The following is an 18,866-nucleotide window of genomic DNA, read 5'->3' on the forward strand; positions in this document are numbered from 1 at the left end:
TACTTTATTATTTGTGGCATTTTAGGGATTCTGATACTTATTCTATGGAATAAGTATACATTTAAAAAATTGTAGTAAAATGTACAGAATATAAAATTTACTGTTTTAACCATTTTAAAGTGTACAATTAAATGGCAATAAGTACATTTACATTGTGTGCATCCATCACCACTATCCACTTCCAGAACTTTGTCATCATCCTATATAGAAAATCTGTACCCATTAAATAATAACTCCCCATTTATTTCTGTAAAATTGGTAGTCATGGTCCCACTTTTATTCCTGATTTTAGTAATTTAAGTCTTTTCTCTTTTTTAGTCAATCAAGATAAAGATTAGTCTGCTCTTTTGTTCTCTTTCTTAAGCTGTAAACAGTTTATTGATTTGAAAAGTTTCTACTTTTTTAATGTATGCATTTACAAGCTATAAATTTTCCTCTTGGCACTGTTTTCACTGCATGCCATTAGTTTTGGTATGTTGGGTTTTCATTTTCATTTATCTCTAAGTATTTTCTAATTTCCCTTATAATTTCTTTTTGACTCATTAGTTGTTTGAGAATGTATTGTTTAATTACCACATATTTGTGAGTTTTCCAGTTTTCCTTCTTTATTGATTTCTAGCTTTATCCCATTTTGATTGAGAAAGATACTTTGTATTATTTTAATCTTTCTAATTTATCAAGACTTGTTTTGTGGACTAATATGCAGTCTATCTGAAGAATGTTCCAAGCGTTCTTGAGAAAAATGTGTATTCTGCTGTTATTGGATGGGGTATATGGTATATGTCCATAAAGTCTTAATTTGTTTACAGTGTTCAAATCTTCTGTTTCCTTATTAATCTTCTGTCTGATTGTTCTATCCACTATTGAATGTGGGGTATTGAAGTCTCCAACTGTTATTGTAGAACTGTGTTTCTCTTTTCAATTCTGTCAACATTTGCTTCATATATTTTGGGGCTCTTATTTTGCATATATACTTGTTATATCTTCTTGATGAATTGGCCCTTCTTTAATATATAATGTTCTTTGTCTCTTGTAACAGTTTCTGACTTACAGTATAATTTGTGTGATATTAGTGTCACCCCTGCTCATTTGGGTTACTGTCTGTGTGGAATATCTTTTTCCATCATTTCACTTTCAACCTATGCATGTGTTCTTACATCTAAAGTAAGTCTTCTAGGCAGTACGTGGTTGGATAATTTTTTTAAAAAAATATCCATTCTACCAATCTCTGCCTTTTGATTAGAGAATTTAATCCATTTACATTAAAAGTAATTCTGCCATTTTGCTATTTGTTTTCTGTATGTCTCATAGCTTTTTTGTTCTTCATTTTCTCCATTACTGCCTTTTGTGTTTAGTTGGTTTTGTAATGACACAGTTTGATTCTCATTTCCTTTTGTATATTTTCTATAGATGTTTTCTTTGTAGTTGCTGTGGTGATTACATATAACATCCCCAAGTTATAACAATCTAATTTGAGTTGATATTAATCTAACTTCAATTGCATACAAAAACTCTGTTGTACAGCACTGTCTTCCCACCCATTATGATATTATCGCAAATTATATCTTTATATATCACGTGCCTAGTAACATAGATTTATAATTATTTTTATGCATTTGTCTTTAAATCCTCTACAATCAGTCTTGATTAGTGTTTAAGAATCATGAACAGTAAGAAGGCAAATGAAAACAAAGATGGAAACTAGAAAGAAATCTTATTTTTCTTTTGGCTCTTCTTTTTATAAATTGATTTATATGCCTAAACTCAGTGTGCCATCATATTTGTAGGGACATACACTATCCCTGTTTTATCTGTCTAATCCCTTTATCTCCTGTTTCATAAGACCTAAAGCTGAGTTTGGGGCTAACCAGTAGTCCTTGCTGTGTGCACTCCTTCTTACTTTTCCTCTTTGGAGGGGATTGATGTTCCTGATAAGTTCATGGAAGACAGAGTCAGTGACTATGAAAGGAGGAGGACAGCTGTTCAGAGGGTGGCTTCTGCTGCTTCTCAAACCAATATATTTTACTCTAAGCTCTCCCATGAAGAGAGATGAATGAGGAGTATCTCTCTGGTGCCCTCAGCAGTGAGCTTAGAGAGTTGGGCAGAGCGAACCCTAGCAAAATGTGTCCTTACTACTATTGCTTAGAGTCAATTGAAAAATCTGCCTCCTTACTTACCAGAATACATTTCAGGAGTATAAACTAGCATTGCAAAGTAGAACCACTGGTTTTCTTGCTGTGAAATCTATATTGTGATCTCTGCATGACCTGAAGAAGTCATAGTAGTAGTAACAGTAATAGAAGCATTAGTAATAGCAATAACAGCTAACAATGCACCTGGCACTGTTCTGTACCCCTTACATGTATTAAGTCATTTAATTCTCATAATAACCATATAGATATGTGCTGTTATTGACCACATGTTATAAATGAGAAAATTGGAGACAGCAAGGTTAAGTAATTTGTTATAAGCCATATAGGTTGTAAGTGGCAGAGCCAAGATTCAAACACAGGCATCTGACCCCAAGTCCTGCACTTTTAATCACCTTGCTGTAGGGTCTAGTACCAATAGTCCAGGAGCACAGTGAACTTTATTCTTTGTCGAAAAGTTGAACCTCTTCCTTATTATTTATAATTATTTATACCCCTGCCGTCTTTTTTGAAAATATTTAAGACTTCTCTATAGGAAATGATTAGGCATTTCAGTTTGTTTTCCCAGTACAACTTGTTTTGTCCATCTCTGGCCATACTTGCATATAATTCCAGCTTTCTCTCTTTCCCCAAGAACCTACTCTACTCTTATTAAAATCTTCACTTCCTGCAGCTTTGTCTTTTTTCCTAGTTCATCACCCATTCATGTTTTTACTTCTTTTTCTGCCGCACTTACTCCCCATAATAGAGTACAGCCATCCCTTGGTATCCATGGGGCGTTGGTTGCAGGACCCCTGCAGACACCAAAATCTGCAGATACTCAAGTCCCTGATAGAAAATGGCATAGTATTTGCATATAATCTACGCATGTCCTCCCGTTTACTCTAGATTTCTTTTTTTTATCTCTAGTTTTCTTATAATACCTTGTACAATGTAAATGCCATGTAAATAGTTGTTATACTGTATTATTTAGGAAATAATGACAAGAAAAAAGTATGTGTTCGGTACAGACACCATCATCTATTTTTCTCCCTGAATATTTTCTGCATTTGTTTGAATCCATGGAGACCCATGGATATAGAAGGCCAACTGTGTGTATCTCAACCATTGTCTTACCAGAGCCTAGAAGCCCTGGCCACCTAATTGTTCTCAGTACCTGCCCTACAAACCATCAGTTTTGAGTCATTATCTTACTTCAGTCAGGCCACATCACTTCTGGCCTAGACTGCTGTATTAGTCAGCTCAGGGTGCCATGACAAAATATCATAGACTGGGTGGCTTAAACAACAGAAATTTATCATCTCAGCCTTCTGGAGGCTGGAAGTTTGAGATCAGAGTGCCAGCATAGTCAGGTTCTTATAAGGCCATAATCTTATTGGATTAGGGCCCCACCCTTATGACCTTATTTAAGTTTAATTACCTCTTGAAGACCCTATTTCCAGATACAGTCACATATATGAATTTGGGGCACATAATTCAGACTATACCAGCTGCTATCAAGATTTCTTAATTGACTTCCCTGCCTCATCCATTCTCAGCCACTCTGATCTATCCCAGCAGTGTTGCCAGAATTCACCTTCTAAAATACAAAACTGATCACGGCATTCCCTGACTAAAATCCATCAGCAATTTTACCTATTTCCAGAATCTGGTTTATACTTAGTATGCCATATAGGGCCCTCCAGGATCTCCTCGCCTGGCTCATTGCTTGGTCCGCTGTCTGTACTACATTCTGTACTCCAGCTAAACTCCTGGCATTTTCCTAAAAGATGTCACATCTGCCTAAAAGGTTGCTCTTTCTTCCTTGCTTTTGTTCCCTCTACTTTTCTCCTCTGTCCCCTTGCAAAAACCTACATAGTTTCCAAGAATCAACTCACACTTTACCTCCTCTCTGAGTCCTTGCTTGTTCTTGCTTTCTGCACAAGGAATTTACTACTTTGTATTCCCTTCAAAATTTTGTTACATTTTCTTCTTTACAAGTCAGTCTTCCAGACTTTTGCTTCTGACCATGATAGATTAACTGATACCAGACTTTCCCTCTTGCTATGAAAAACTAGAAACTGGACAAAATAAATGAAGCAACTGCTTTTTAGACATTGCACAACAGACAGCACATGACTGTGATCCCTGAGAGAAGACAAAGTCTAACAATTGCCCCAGCTTTCTGCTTGGAGGTACTTTCTGGACTGCAGCACAGGGAAGGGATCCAAGCAGAGCACAGTGGCCCTGCTGAGTTGAGGAAACAAGAGGTCAGCCTTCAGGAAGGCTGAGGCAACTGGAAATACAGGGCAGAGAACCAGAGAGGAGGGGACTGCTCATAAGTAGAGCTCCAGGGATCTCCTTGGGTCTTTTTGTAAAGCTACGCATTCTAAGCCACACACGTACAGTGAAACTCCATGAGGCCAGGCAAAGAATGACTTGCCGACCAAGTTAGCAGTGATAAACAAAAAGTATTATAAAAGCCAGACCTGCTTAGCATAGAACATTCAGAAAATGCACAATAGTCTAAGAAGCAATATTTAAAATACTCAATTCCGTCACTCAGAAGTAACAACCACTATTAATTTTTTTTACCTGTTTTCTTGCAGACTTCTTTGTAGTTGAATTGAATGTATATGTGAGGTAACACAACTCTAACATTTATAATATTAAAGTTCATCCTATTCAAAGAGTGTTTCTCACACAATTTTCTTTTAGTTTTCTAAAGTAAATCTTTTATTTATCTATAGCCAAACCCAGTGCAATTACGCATTCATTGCAATGAAGAATTTTTGAGGGTTGGCCGGTTAGCTCAGTTGATTAGAGCATGGCACTGATGACAGCAAGGTCCGGGGTTCCATCCCTGTAACAGCCAGTCACCAAAAAAAAGAATTTTTGAGATTGAAAACAGAGATGAGATCATATGACTTAAACAATTTTGAATCTTTTTTCTCCCTCAGTGCATATCATGAATACTTGTTAAATTATTTGTAATGTACCTATTTTGTCTTCCTATTATCAGAACAAATATATATTCTTTTTTATGTTTATTTATTTAATTTTTATTGAATCAAAATTGATTATACAAATTTTTGGAGTTCGTTGAGATATGTTGATCAAATCAATATTACTAGCATATATATTGTTACAAATCATAATTATTCTTTATGCCCCTTGTCCAATCTCTCCCTATCCCTCTCTCCCTCCCCCCTCCCACCACTGATAACCCTAGATTTCTTCTCTCCCTCTGAAAGAGTAATGGTTACTCTGTTGATTTGTTGCCTAGATGATCTGTCCAATGCTGAGAGATGTGATCGGGTTCCCCAATATTATCATAGAGCAGATGCTTCTTCTGTCACTCTGGAATGGGCTTTGGGGAGAGAGACGTCCTCTTCTTTATCTCTGCTGGTGACTCTCCTTGTGTCAGTGCACTCCAGTGGCTGGCGGACCATCTGTGTAGTGGTTGTAGCATCTAGCCGCTTTCACAGCAGCCATGGTTATACTGGTGGCTGTGGTGGGCCACCCGCATGGAGGTGATGTTTTTGGCATGCTCCTTTGTGCTGGTGGTGTGCCTGGTTGTGGGGAGTGTCCAGTCCCTGACTCCATACCGTGGGACCCTGGGCAGGCCCTGAGGTGCTGGCGCAGTGTGCCTGGTTGTGGGAGGGGGGTCTGGTCCACTTCTCCATGACTCAGGTCCCCAGGCAGGCCCCAAGGTGCTGGCGTGGTATGCCTGGTTGTGGGGGGGGGTCCTGGTCCACGGCTCCATGCCTCAGGTTACCAAGTGGGTCCCAAGGCACTGGCACGGTGTGCCTGGTTGTGGGAGGGGGGTCTGGTCTCCTTATCCATGCCTCGGGTCCCCAGGTGGGCCTCGAGGTGCTGGCAGTGTGAGTGGTTTGGGGCTGGGGTCCCATCCCTGGCTCCATGCCTCATGTCCCCTGGTGGGCCCCAGGGTGCTGGTGGTGTGCCTGGGCTGGAACTAATTTTTTGTACTTTGCTTACTTCTAAAACAGGGGAACTTCCTGTGGGAACCAGTACTTGAGCTCTATGTTGGGCTAAATTGCTGCTTTGCTGTTGCTCCCTAGGGAAGGCTTTTTGTGTAGCTCAGGGTTTAATGGGTTGACCTTATAGGTACTTCTGGCTCTCCAGAGACTCGATGCACCTGGGTTGTGTAGAAACTCTGATCTGGGCCTGAGTTTTTTCCTCAAACTGCACCCCATTCAATTCTGTATTCCTAACCAGTCTCCTCTGAGTGGTCCTATGCTGATTGGGGAATGGATCAGCTGTCCTTGCTGTGTCCCAGTGTTCTCCTGGTGAGCCTGTCGCCCCCACCACCCGTTCTCCAAACACTTCCCATGGGACAGGCCTTGTGCTGGTCCCTTGCGATGACTCACCAGCCTCTGAATGGCTCCCCCTTTTCAGCTATTCTGGCTCCTCGCTCCTGCATGGGTCCACAGGAGCCCTATTAGTGGTCTTGCTGTCCTGGGGGCCACCAAGGCCTTCTCCCCTGTCACCTCCAAGTAACTCCATCCGAAGGGCACAGCTGCAGCTTCTGCTGGCTCTTGCTCCATGTGCTCAGCAGCTCGAGCCTTAAAGCAGCCACGGCCTGAAATGCTCAGAACAGTTTTTTCTTTCTCTCATTGTGGTTTCTCCTACCTTCATGAACTCTGTAGGTCTCTCCTCCTCTTCCCCTGAGCTCCAGCAACCCTAGCGTGGCTGATGTTATATTTCTATAGTTGTAAATTGGTTGATTTATGGGAGAGAGTGACGCTGGTGACTGTGTATTCCACCATCTTGACTAGAACTCTCAGAACAAATACATATTCTGATCTCTGAAAAAGATAATGTTACTGTAATAATAAATGGTGGAAGTGGTATAGCTGACCTGAGATCACTTATATTTAATTGGAATAGAAGGACATTTGTAGTTTGATAATGGATATTTCTCATGCTAGATTTTAATGTCACACAAAGTAATAAAGATAGTCATTTTTCACATTTTTTAACAGGGAAACCAGAGAGTAGTAATAAAACTATTGTTCTATTCTTTGTGCTACAAACTAGTGATAGTACTATAAGTTCCAGATCGTACCCCTGCACTTTCTGAGCTAGAGCCTTTAAAATAAAGGCACAGCCAGGGAGGCTTCTCTAGGCAAGAGCCTTTTCTGATGCCATCGTAAGTATTAGAAGGAAGCATTTAGGAAGTAGAATTTTCTGAATGTAAGAGCTCACATTGGTTCCATACAAAGATTGAGAGCCCCTGAGATATTTGAGAACTATGTACGAGGATGGTATGAGTAGTGCTAACAACTTCTATTTTCTTATTTTTAGAGACTCATATATTGTGGTAAATTAGCCTGTACCATCTGAGACTTCTGAACCTACATATCAGAGTCTCCTCTATGTATTTCTTAAATCCCTTGCTTAGTAACCCAACTCATCTTTATTTTGTAGTTCTGTATCTTTCAGTTATGTGCTCTCAAATTTTGGCATTGTGTTTTTCTCATAGTTCTTGGTTTTAGGGTATTAGGAATTGTTTTTGCTTTTGTTGCCAAATAGGAAACTTTTAGCTCTGGAATATCTTGATCTCATCACTAGTTTGAGATATTTATAGCATAAGAGTTAGGAGACTATGTTTTGGAGTTAAAGAGACTTAAGTTCTAATCCCTCCTCTGCCACTTACTACATACAGAACTTTTAAAGGTAACTAACACTTCCATACTGGTCACTGTTTTAAGCTCTTTGCCTCTATTATCTCCTTTAAACTTTGACCACAGCCTGTGAGGTTGGTTCTATTATCATCCCTCTTTTACAGCTGAGGAGCACTAGAGCTCTCCTTAAGTCATTTGCCCAACATATCTGGTAAGTGGGAGTGCTGGAATTGGAGTCCTGGTGTTCTGTTTGTGTTCCCATTATTCCAAACTGACTAATTTATAACATGGAGATAATTATAGCTTCCTCAAGGATTGTTATAGGGATTGATTCATAAAATTTGCAGACAATGCTTAGTACATAATCACTCAATAAATGGTATCTGTAAGTAGTAGTAAGTTTTCTTTCCTTTAACTATTCCATTCTCTTCCACAGTTTTCCTTCACCACTTTAGATTATTAATAAAAAGGGTTTTATTTTCTTTCAGTCTCTTTGCTATGGTGCTTCTGAAAATCACTGTATTCTAAAGTAGGTTTTGGCAGTAGATCAGAACATACCTCCTGTGCTATAACCAAGGACAGAAAGGATGGTTTTCCAGGCAGCCTTGGGCTGAGGCACAGACTTGCATATTCCTTAGCAGGGTTTTACGTGGCTCCTAGTCCTGTCCCCACAAATAGAAGAATGCATGTGGGCCAAGGGTAGACAAATAAGTGATCTTACAATGTGCTATCTTTTCCTTGCCTAAAACCTTGCAGGTTATCTTGGCTATAAAAACAGACACATTAGAGTCAGCCGCTTCTATCTGTGGAAGAATACTGAATTATTCTTTTTATTTCTTATAGCTGTTCTAAAGAAATCCAAATGGCAGTTCTGCTGAAATTTGTTTCAGAAGGGGACAATATCCCAGATGCAGTAGGTCTTGTTGAGTATCTTAATGAATGGCTTCAGATCATCAAACCACGTGTAAGTTTTACTATAGCCTCTGATTTGTCTGGTTATATATTCATTAACTTGCATTTTATGTACTACATAAGTATATTAGACCAAATAAGTGAAAGTTTATATTAAATATAGACATATTTTTACGTAAAATTTAGTTTAAGATGAACTTTTGAAAATAAGAAAAGATAACTGACCAAGCTATTATTTTCAGTTGTTTCATTGAGACTGATTTTCCAAAAAGGAAAATCCCTGATTCTTCGTCATACTCATTGTTCATGTTACATTAATTATTCCAGACAGATTCTTATAGGAATATACAAGACTTATTGGAATTCAGGATTTTTTTTAGGGAAGACAAAAGTATTGCAGCATGAGCAATACTGTAGCTGTTGAATATGTATCATAATTAAGAAACTTTTCTATTATGAAATGAGAGCATTATACCCAAGGAAATGAATTAGCCTTTAGGCATAACAGAAACACCCTAATGCTGGTTAATTTATGCTTTTGCCAAGAAAAATTGATTCAAATCATAAGATACTGATTTTTTTTAACCCCTATTCCTTTTGCATTTGATTTTACTTAATACACTCCATCTGCAGCCTTTCTGGCAGATCTTTATGATTTGGAACTTGAAGAAATTTATCTTCAGTTGACATGAAGACATAGAAATTTATTACTTTATTTTTCCTTACAATAAAACCTAGCTAAAAATGTCAGAGAGAGAGAATTTCATAATGCTTATGTGTTAAAAGGAGATTTGATGGTAAGTTAAAAGATTAATATGTTGTTCTTCAGTTACAGAGTGATGACCCCACAGCATCTTCCTTGCCATGGAAAATACCAAGTTCTTGGAGATTACTCTTCGGCAGTGGTCTTCCCCCTGCCCTTTTTTGATCTGTTTTCAGTTTGTGTCTTATATCCCAAGACACTTACTACTAACACAACTGTTAAACATGCTGTACAAAAATGTGTTTTATCTGAGAATGCATTAGGTAATATTTACTTTTCTCAGAAAATCTGGAAGAAAAAAGGATTAACGAAAGGTCTTTTTGCCGTGCTTTTCGTCATATACAACAAATGTAAATCTTGTACAATAAAATTTTATTTCCTAAGTAATGTGATCTGAAATGTATCTTTTTTGAAAAACTCAAACTCTGTATTTTCCTATTTCTGCTTTAATAAATTACCAAAAACTTAGTGGCTTAATGCAACAGAAACTTGTTTTTACTTACAGTTTTAGAAGTCTAAAAATGGGTCTTATTAGGCTAAAATTGGGATGATGGCAGGCTGTATTCCTTCTGGTGGCCCTAGGGGAGAATTTGTTTCCTGCCTGTTCCCAGCTTCTAGAAGCTGCCACATTCTTTGTCTCATGGCCCCTTCTTCTATCTTCAAAACAAGCAGCTCAGCATCTTCAAATCTCTCTCCCTCTTTAACTTATAAGGACCCTTGTGATTACATTGGGTCAACCCCAATAATCCAGGAAAATTTCCCCATCTCAAAAGAATTTTTGTATAAAAGAAATACTAATTTCCATTTTTGAGTGCCTACTACATACCAGTCACTATTTACACATGATCTTATACAAGGGTACTTTAAAAAGTTCATGGAAAGATTCGTAGGATCTTTTAATCCTATTTTTCACAAACTTCGAAGTATAAAAGATCCTACGAATCTTTGTATACCTGTGATTTAGCTCTGTTACCTCTGTGCCTTGGCTTTCTGTTCTGTAAAACAAAGGCTTGTGATATTAAAGGGTATGTCCTCCTCCACAGCTCACAGCAAATGTTTTCTTTTGATATGTAAATCATTCTGGATTCTGTAGCCTGTTTCTGTTCTTTTGTTTCTTTAAAGTACTAGGTAGGACTGACATCAGCAAGATGGCAGAATAGGAAGTTCCAGTCCTCATTACCCCACAGAGATGCCACCTTAACAATGTATGGATCAAAATACCAGAAATCAGTTAAGTTTCAGTACTCCTGGTGAGTGCAAAGCAAAACAGCTGAATGGAAACGGGTAAGAAGAGTCATTTTATTTTACCTGCAATTGCCCCTCACCCAAGCTGACAGCTCAGCATGATCAGGAGAAAATGCTTGGCTAATGGCTTCTCCTTGGAATGGGAGTGGGGAGTAGAGAGGTGTGGAACATGTGTCCAAGGTTCTGGTTTGTAGAGGGCTGCCCAAGGGACTGGTTTTTGTCTCGCCTGAGTTGGAACACTGATGGAACTGGCATATTTTGGATGCCTTGGGGCCACTGAAAGCAAGGGAGAGTGGGGGTAGCTTGCTGTGGCATCAGAGTCTGCCGTACCACTGACAAGCCAATGTGGCTGGGTGCAATCAGGAGAAGTCACTCAATTTGCAGCTTCTCAGGAGAAAGGGAGAAGATTAGAGTGTGAATCCAGAATTCTGACTTTTCAGAGTGCTGCCCAAAGGACAAGTATCTGTCTCACCTAAGGTGGGGCACTTATGGGAAACTGTCATACTTTGAATTCTTGGGGCCCACTGACAACAAAGGTGGAGTAGCTTGCTGCTGTGGCACCATAGGGTTTACAGTACCGCAGACAGACACCAGAGGGAGCAAGTGATTATAAACTCCTAAGCAAACCTGTCTAATTTGGAAATTACACATGCAAGCCAGATAAATTGAATTCTCCCTAAGAAACATTTAAGAGGCCCACAGAGTCTCTAGCCAGGCTGGTTAGTGAAAGTCTTCCCTGTACAAAGCCAGTTTGTAAAGACTGGGAGAGGTGGCTGTTTTATTAAATGCATAAAACTCTGTAAAAATCACAAGGCACATGAAGAAACAGAATCATTGTCCAATCAAAGGAACAAAATAAGTCTCCAGAAACCAATCCCCAAGTAACAGAGATCTATGAATTACCTGACAAAGAATTCAAAACAATTGTCTTTATTAAAGAAACTAGATCTACCAAAGATGTGAACATATGGATTATATTTTTTTAAAAAAAGATCTATAAGAGAACAGATAGACAACTATACAAAATGAGAAAAATAATGCATGAACTAAAAGAATATCAATAAAAAGAAACTGCAAAAAAGAACCAAACAAATTTTGGAACTGAAGAATATAACAGCTAACTTGAAAATTTTACTAAAGGGGTTCAACAGCAGACTTGGTCAAGCAGAAGAAAGAGCAAACTTGAAGACAGGTCATTTGAAATTCTTAAGTCAGAGGAAGAGCAACAAAAAAGAATGAATAATGAAGAAAGTCTAAGGGACTTATGGGACACCATCAATTGGACCAAATACACATTATGGTAATTCTAAAAGGAAGAGACAGAGAAAGGGGAAGAGAGCTTATTTGAAGAAATAAAGGCCAAAACTTCCCAAATCTGAGGAGTAAAATGAATATCCAAAATGAAGATGCTCAAAGGACTCCCAATAGAATGAACCAAAGAGGCCCACATTATAATCAAAGACACATTATAATCTAACTATGAAAAGTCAGAGAATCTTGAAAGCAGCAAAAGAAAAGTGACTTGTCACATACAAGTGTGCTCCCATAATATTATATTTCTCAGCAGAAGGCTTGCAGGCCAGAAGGAAGTGGAATGATATATTCAAAGGGCTGAAAGAAAAAAGCTGCTCACCCAGAGGGCTATACAGAAAAACCGTTCTTCAAAATTGAAGGAGAAATAAAGACACCCCCCCAGATATACAAAAGCTAAGTTTATCACCACTAGACTTGCCTTACAAGAAATGCTAAAGTTTGCCCTGCAAGTTGAAATGAAAGGTCACTAGACAGCAACACAAAAGCATACAAAAATGTAAAGATCACTGGTAAAATTAAATTTAGACAAACAGCTATCAATATTATAATGAAGATTCATTAAGCACTTTTAATGCTGGTATAGAATTTAAGAGACAAAAGCATAAAAATAACTAACTATAAAAATATGTTACAATACCTTAATAGATACACTAAGATGTAATTTCTGAAGTGAATAATATTGTAGAGTTATAAAAGTAGAGTTTTTGGAAACAATTGAAGTTAAGTTGTTATCAGCTTAAAACAGATTATTACACGTATAATGCTTTATGTAAGCCCATGGTAACCACAAGGAAAATACCTAGAGAAGATAACAAAAGAAGAAAATGGGAAAGGAATCAAAGCGTGTTAGTATGAAAAAATCAACGAAACACAAAGGAAGAGAGCAAAAGGAAAACAGCTACAAAATAGCTACAAGATAGAAAGCAATTAAGAAAATGGCATAAGTAAGTTCTGATAAAAAGTTAATATCCAAAATATATAAAGAACTCCTATAACTTAATAATAACAACAACAAAACAATAAAAAATGGGCCAACTGTCAGATGTGTTTTGGTGAACTATCTCCTTACTCCCCCAACAGGTGAATGGTGTGGGAGTGGGGAAGTGAGTAAAGATAAAGGTGGTTGAGATGATGGGACTGTCTGTGGTCTGTGGGACTCAACGTTGTCTCCTACTTAGCACCAAACCAAGTGAATCTTTTCTGGTCACTTCTAAAAATGAACCAAATGCTTTTGAAATCAAAATGAAAAATGGATTTGAAAAAAATACATGCTCAATAACTCATAAAATATAACCATCATTATCCTTTTGAGAAATTATTTGACAATGTGTATTGAACTATTAAAAACCCCAGCACGCAGTTAGTTACCTGTACTCCAATCCTAAACCAAACGATATCTGATGTTCACAGCATTGTTAAGATGACGGTGTGGAAGGGAACTTGTAAACAATTTAATTTGTTGTAAAAAATTATGGATGAGTTCATTTATTTTCTATTAATATGAATGGTTATGGATATAATAAAAAGGAAAGAAAAAATCAAAATTTCTCTGCCCTCTTAAAAAAAAATGGGCAAAGGACTTGAGTAAACGTTTCTCCATGAAGATATACAAATGACCACCAAGCACATAAAAAGATGTTCAGCATCTCTAATCTTCAGGGAAATGCAAACCAAAACCACAGTAAGATAACACCTAGTATGGATTATGTCCCCCAAGTTTTATATATTAGTAGCTGATCCCCTCCATGACTGTTAAGTGGGTGGAAAATCCTACTGTGGTAATTGAAAGGTGGGGTCTTGAAGAAACGATTAGATTCTGAGGACCATGCCTAGGAATGGACTAATAATGGTGGTCATGGGTGTGGTTCTGAGGGCTTTAAAGGAGAGTGCATGGGAGCTTAGTCTCTCTTTGCTCCACCATTTTCTGCCATGTGAGACCTCTGCATTGCCCTCACCAGATGTGCTCCTTGGACTGTGGATTTCCCAGACTCTGAAACTGTAAGCAATAAATTTTGTTTTCTTATAAATTACCCCATTCCAGGTATTGTGTTATAAGCAACAGAAACAGACTAACACGGGCTGAGCCCGTGGCGCACTCGGGAGAGTGCAGCGCTGGGAGCGCGGCGACGCTCTGCAGCGGGTTCAGATCCCATATAGGAATGGCCGGTGCACGGTGCACTCACTGCCTGAGTACCGGTCACGAAAAAGACATAAAAAGAAAAAAAAAAAGAAAGAAACAGACTAACACACCTCACACCCATTAGGCTGGCAATTATAAGGAAAAAAAAAAGAGAGAAAGAATAAGTGTTGGTGAGGATGTGGAGAAATTGGAACCCTTATACCCTTTTTATATGATTGTAAAATGGTACATCCCCGATAGAAAACAGTTTGGAGATTGCTCAAAAAATTAAGAATAGAAGTATAATATGATTCAGCAATCCCACTTCTAGGATACATCCAAAAGAAAAACAGGATTTTCAAGAGTTATTTGCATACCCATGTTTATTACAGCATTATTCACAATAGCTGAGATGTAGAGCAACCTAAACGTCCATGGAGAGATGAATGGATAAAGAAAATGTGGTATAACGAAATGTTACTCAGCATTTTAAGAAGAAGGAAATCCTGTCATATGCTACAACATGGATGAACCTTGAGGACTGTCTTAGTCCATTCAGGCTGCTATAACAAAATGGCACAAAGTGGGTGGGCTATAAAAAAAAGAAATTTATTTCTCACAGTTATGGAGGCTGGAGGTCCAAAATCAAGGCAGATGCAGTGTCCGATAAATGCCCTACTTCCTGGCTAACAGACAGCTCTTTCTCTCTGTGTCCTCACATAGTAGAAGGGGGAAAGGGTCTCTCTCCGGCATCTTTTATAAAGTTACCAATCCCAATCATGAGGGCTCCACCTCCATGACCTAATCACAGTCCAAAGGCCCTGCCTCCTAATACCATCACCATGTTAGGATTTCAACATATTAGTTTTGGGAGGACACAAACATTCAGATCATAGCATCAGGAGAGATCAAATCTTGGAAACTAAAATCCACCTAATGTGGTCTCACTCTGAGCTTCCTTTTCCCTCTTTCGTTAGGAGCTATTTTCACTTCCCTGTGGCATATGTAAAGACCAAAATATGGGTCGTTGGCCAGTTGGCTCAGTTGGTTAGAGCACAGTGTTATAACACCAAGGTCAAGAGTTTGGGTCCCCATACCAGCCATCCACAAAAAAGAAAAAAAAAATGTGGAAAGAGGGAGGAGATGACCCTAAACCAGCCTCGTTGGGCCAGTCTGAGGAAGTGATACCTGAATTGAGTGAAAATTTATGAAACTAACAGGGTGGGGAAGTGCTCACCGGGCAGAGATAACAGTGTGTACAAAGGCAGTGAGTCAAGAAACAGAACAGTAGAGTTAATGGTAACGGAGTGAGTCTCACCACCTGCTCTCTGCACTTATCTTTGTATCCCATTGCCTAACGCTGAGCATTTGCTCTGTAAATAATTTGTTGAATGAATAAACAATTGTATATGCAGGAATTTTCAATCTGGGAGAGGCCAGTGAACATTAACAGTAAGCAGAATACATGCATTGGGCATATTGCGAGCTCATTATCATTACATGTGTGCACTTTTTAAACTAAATTTAAACCACTGTTCTTGGTCCAAGCTTGTTAAAAAAGATATTCATTGCAATTAGCAAAAGAGTACATATTGTAGAGAATAAAAGCACCCAACGACCCAAAAGATGCACATGAGGATGAGGTTAAAGAGGATACAAGCCATTTTCTTTAAGTGTCAATGTCAAATAAAAGCTCTGTTAGCCTGGATTTAGAATCCTTTATTTAGCCAGAATAGAATGTCTGCATTCCACTTTTAGGTGAAAGAAAAAAGACATAGCTTCCAGAGATTTAGTTAAAGAAGAACCATCCAGGCTCTGTCCTGGAGTTTGTCTGGGAACAGCTGGGGCTCCAGACTTTCTACATTTTACTTAGTTTGCTAAGTGGAGAGAACTTAAGACTGGACCGATGGGCCTTTCACAGAGAACACTGAATTCTTCTTTTAATTTATTTTTAATTTTTTTAAATTTTAACTTCTCAATATACGTTGTAGTTGATTTTCGTGTTTCTTTACCCATTCTTCTTTCCCCCCTCCTCTGTCTCCTCCCCTCCCCCACTACATCATATCTGTTCTCTTAACAAGTTCAAAGAATTGTTGTGATTGTTGTGTCTTCTCCCCACACCCAACCATTTGTTTCCATATTTATTCATTTATTTTTAGTTTCCACGAATAAGTGAGAACATGTGGCATTTCTATTTCTGAGCCTGACTTGTTTCACTTAACATAATTTTCTCTAAGTCCATCCATGTTGTTGCAAATGGCAGTATTTCATTCTTTTTTACAGCAGAGTAGTATTCCATTGTGTAGATGTACCACAGTTTCCTTATCCACTCATCTGATGATGGACATTTGGGCTGATTCCAACTCTTGGCTATTGTAAAGAGTGCTGTGATAAACATGGGAGTACAGGTATCCCTTTGGCATAATGATTTCCATTCCTCTGGGTATATTCCCAGCAGTGGAATTGCTGGGTCCTATGGTAGATCTATCTGTAATTGTTTGAGGAACCTCCATATCGTTTTCCATCAAGCTGCACCATTTTGCAGTCCCACCAACAGTGTATGAGAGTTCCTTTTTCTCTGCAACCTCATCAGCATTTATCATTCTCAGTTTTTTGGCTATTAGCCCCTAGCTGGAGTGAGATGGTATCACAAAGTGGTTTTGATTTGCATATCCCAAATTCTGAGTGATGTTGAGCATTTTTTCATGTGTCTGTTGGCCAATCATATATCTTCCTTTGAGAAATACCTGTTCAGCTTCTTTTCCCATTTTTTAATTGGGTTACTTGTTTTTTTGCTGTAAAGTTGTTTGAGTTCCTTGTATATTCTGGATATTAATCCTTTGTCAGATGTATATTTTGAAAATATTTTCTCACACTCTGTTGGTTGTCTTTTAAGTCTCTTTTTCCCATCTTTGTTAATTGTTTGGCTGTGCAGAAGCTTTTTAGTTTGATATAATCCCATTTGTTTATTTTTCCTTTGGTTGCCTGTGCTTTTGGGGTCATATTCATGAAGGCTGTACCCACTCCTACTTCCTGGAGTGTTTCCCCTATGTTTTCTTTAAGGAGTTTTATTGTTTCAGGATATTTAATTCTTTAATCCACTTTCAGTTGATTTTGGTATATGGTGAGAGGTACGGGTCTAGTTTCATTCTCCTACATATGAATATCCAGTTTTTCCAGCACTATTTGCTGAAGAGGCAGTCTCTTTCCCAGTATGTGGACTTGGTGCCTTTGTCAAAGATCAGAAGGCTGTAGGTGTATGGGTTGATTTTTGGATTTTCTATCCCATTCCATTATTCTGTGTGTCTGTTTTTATGTCAGTATCATGCTGTTTGGGTTATTACAGCTTTGTAGTATATTTTAAAATCAGGTAGTGTTATGCCTCCAACTTTTTTTTTTCCTCAGGATTGCTTTGGCTATTCATGGTCTTTTGTTATTCCATATAAATGTTAGGATAGAGCCGGCCCGTGGCTCACTTGGGAGAGTGTGGTGCTGAGAGCACCAAGGCCCCGGGTTCGGATCCCATATACGGATGGCCGGTTCACTCACTGGCTGAGCGTGGTGCTCACAACACCAAGTCAAGGGTTAAGATCCCCTTACCGGTCATCTTTTTAAAAAAAATAAATAAATAAATGTTAGGATAGTTTTTTCCATTTCTGAGAAAAATGTCATTGGAATTTTGATGGGGATTGCATTGAATCTATAGATGACTTTGGGTAGTATGGGCATTTTCACAATGTTAATTCTTCCAATCCAAGAGCATGGGATATCTTTCCATCTTCTTGTGTCCTCTTTAATTTCTCTCAACAATGGTTTGTAGTTCTCATTGTAGAGATTTTTCACATCCTTCGTTAACTTTATTCCTAAGTATTTTATTTTTGGGATGGCTATTGTAAATGGGCTAGCTTTCTTGATTTCTTTTTCTGCATGTTTGCTCTTGGAGTATAGAAATGCTACTGATTTTTGTGTGTTGATTTTGTATCCTGCAACTTTGCTGAAATCATTTATCAACTCTAAGAGTTTTTGTGTAGAGGCTTTAGGCTGTTCAATATATAGGTTGGTGTCATCTGCAAATAGGACAGTTTGACTTCATCTTTTCCAATCTGGATGCCCTTTCTTTCTTTCTCTTCTCGGATCGCTCTGGCTAGTACTTCCAACACTATCTTGAATAGGAGTGGTGAGAGTAGGCATCCTTGTCTAGTTCCTTTCAGGTTTTCCATGTTCAGGATGATATTGGCAGTGGGCTTATCATATGTGGTTTTAATTATGTTCCAGCTATACCTAACTTGTAGAGAGTCTTTATCATGAACGAGTGTTGAATTTTGTCAGGTGCTTTATCAGCATCTATAGAGATGATCATATGGTCCTTGTGTTTGATTTTATTGATAGGGTGTATCACATTTATTGACTTGCATATGTTGAACCAACCTTGCATCCCTGGGATGAATCCCACTTGATCATGGTGTATAATTTTGTGTATGTGTTGCTGTATTCTGTTAGCTCGTATTTTACTGATGATTTTTGCATCTATATTCATCAAGGATATTGGCCTGTAGTTTTCTTTTTTTCCTGTATCTTTATCTGGTTTGGGTATCAGGGTTTGCTTTTAGGGTTTGCTTCATAGAATGAGTCTGGGAGAATTGCCTCTGTTTCAGTCTTTTGGAATGGTTTGTAGAGAATTGGTATCAATTCCTCTTTGAATGTTTGGTAGAATTCTGCTGTGAACCCGTCTGGTC

General features: G+C 38.3%; 1 protein-coding gene across 2 annotated transcripts in view; it reads left to right on the top strand.

The window, feature by feature from the left end:
* PSMG2 (proteasome assembly chaperone 2) overlaps positions 1 to 9,839 on the top strand; it is a 22,776-nt gene extending 12,937 nt beyond the window's left edge. For both annotated transcript variants that reach the window (XM_063076994.1, XM_063076995.1), the window contains exons 6-7: positions 8,621 to 8,741; positions 9,519 to 9,839. In XM_063076994.1, coding sequence (XP_062933064.1) covers positions 8,621 to 8,741; positions 9,519 to 9,617 — 220 coding nt within the window. In that variant the 3' untranslated portion in view covers positions 9,618 to 9,839. The remainder of the gene's footprint in view (positions 1 to 8,620; positions 8,742 to 9,518) is intronic.
* The last annotated feature ends 9,027 nt before the right edge of the window (positions 9,840 to 18,866 follow it).

Source organism: Cynocephalus volans, chromosome 13, assembly GCF_027409185.1.
Source record: "Cynocephalus volans isolate mCynVol1 chromosome 13, mCynVol1.pri, whole genome shotgun sequence".
Classification (NCBI taxonomy): domain Eukaryota; kingdom Metazoa; phylum Chordata; class Mammalia; order Dermoptera; family Cynocephalidae; genus Cynocephalus; species Cynocephalus volans.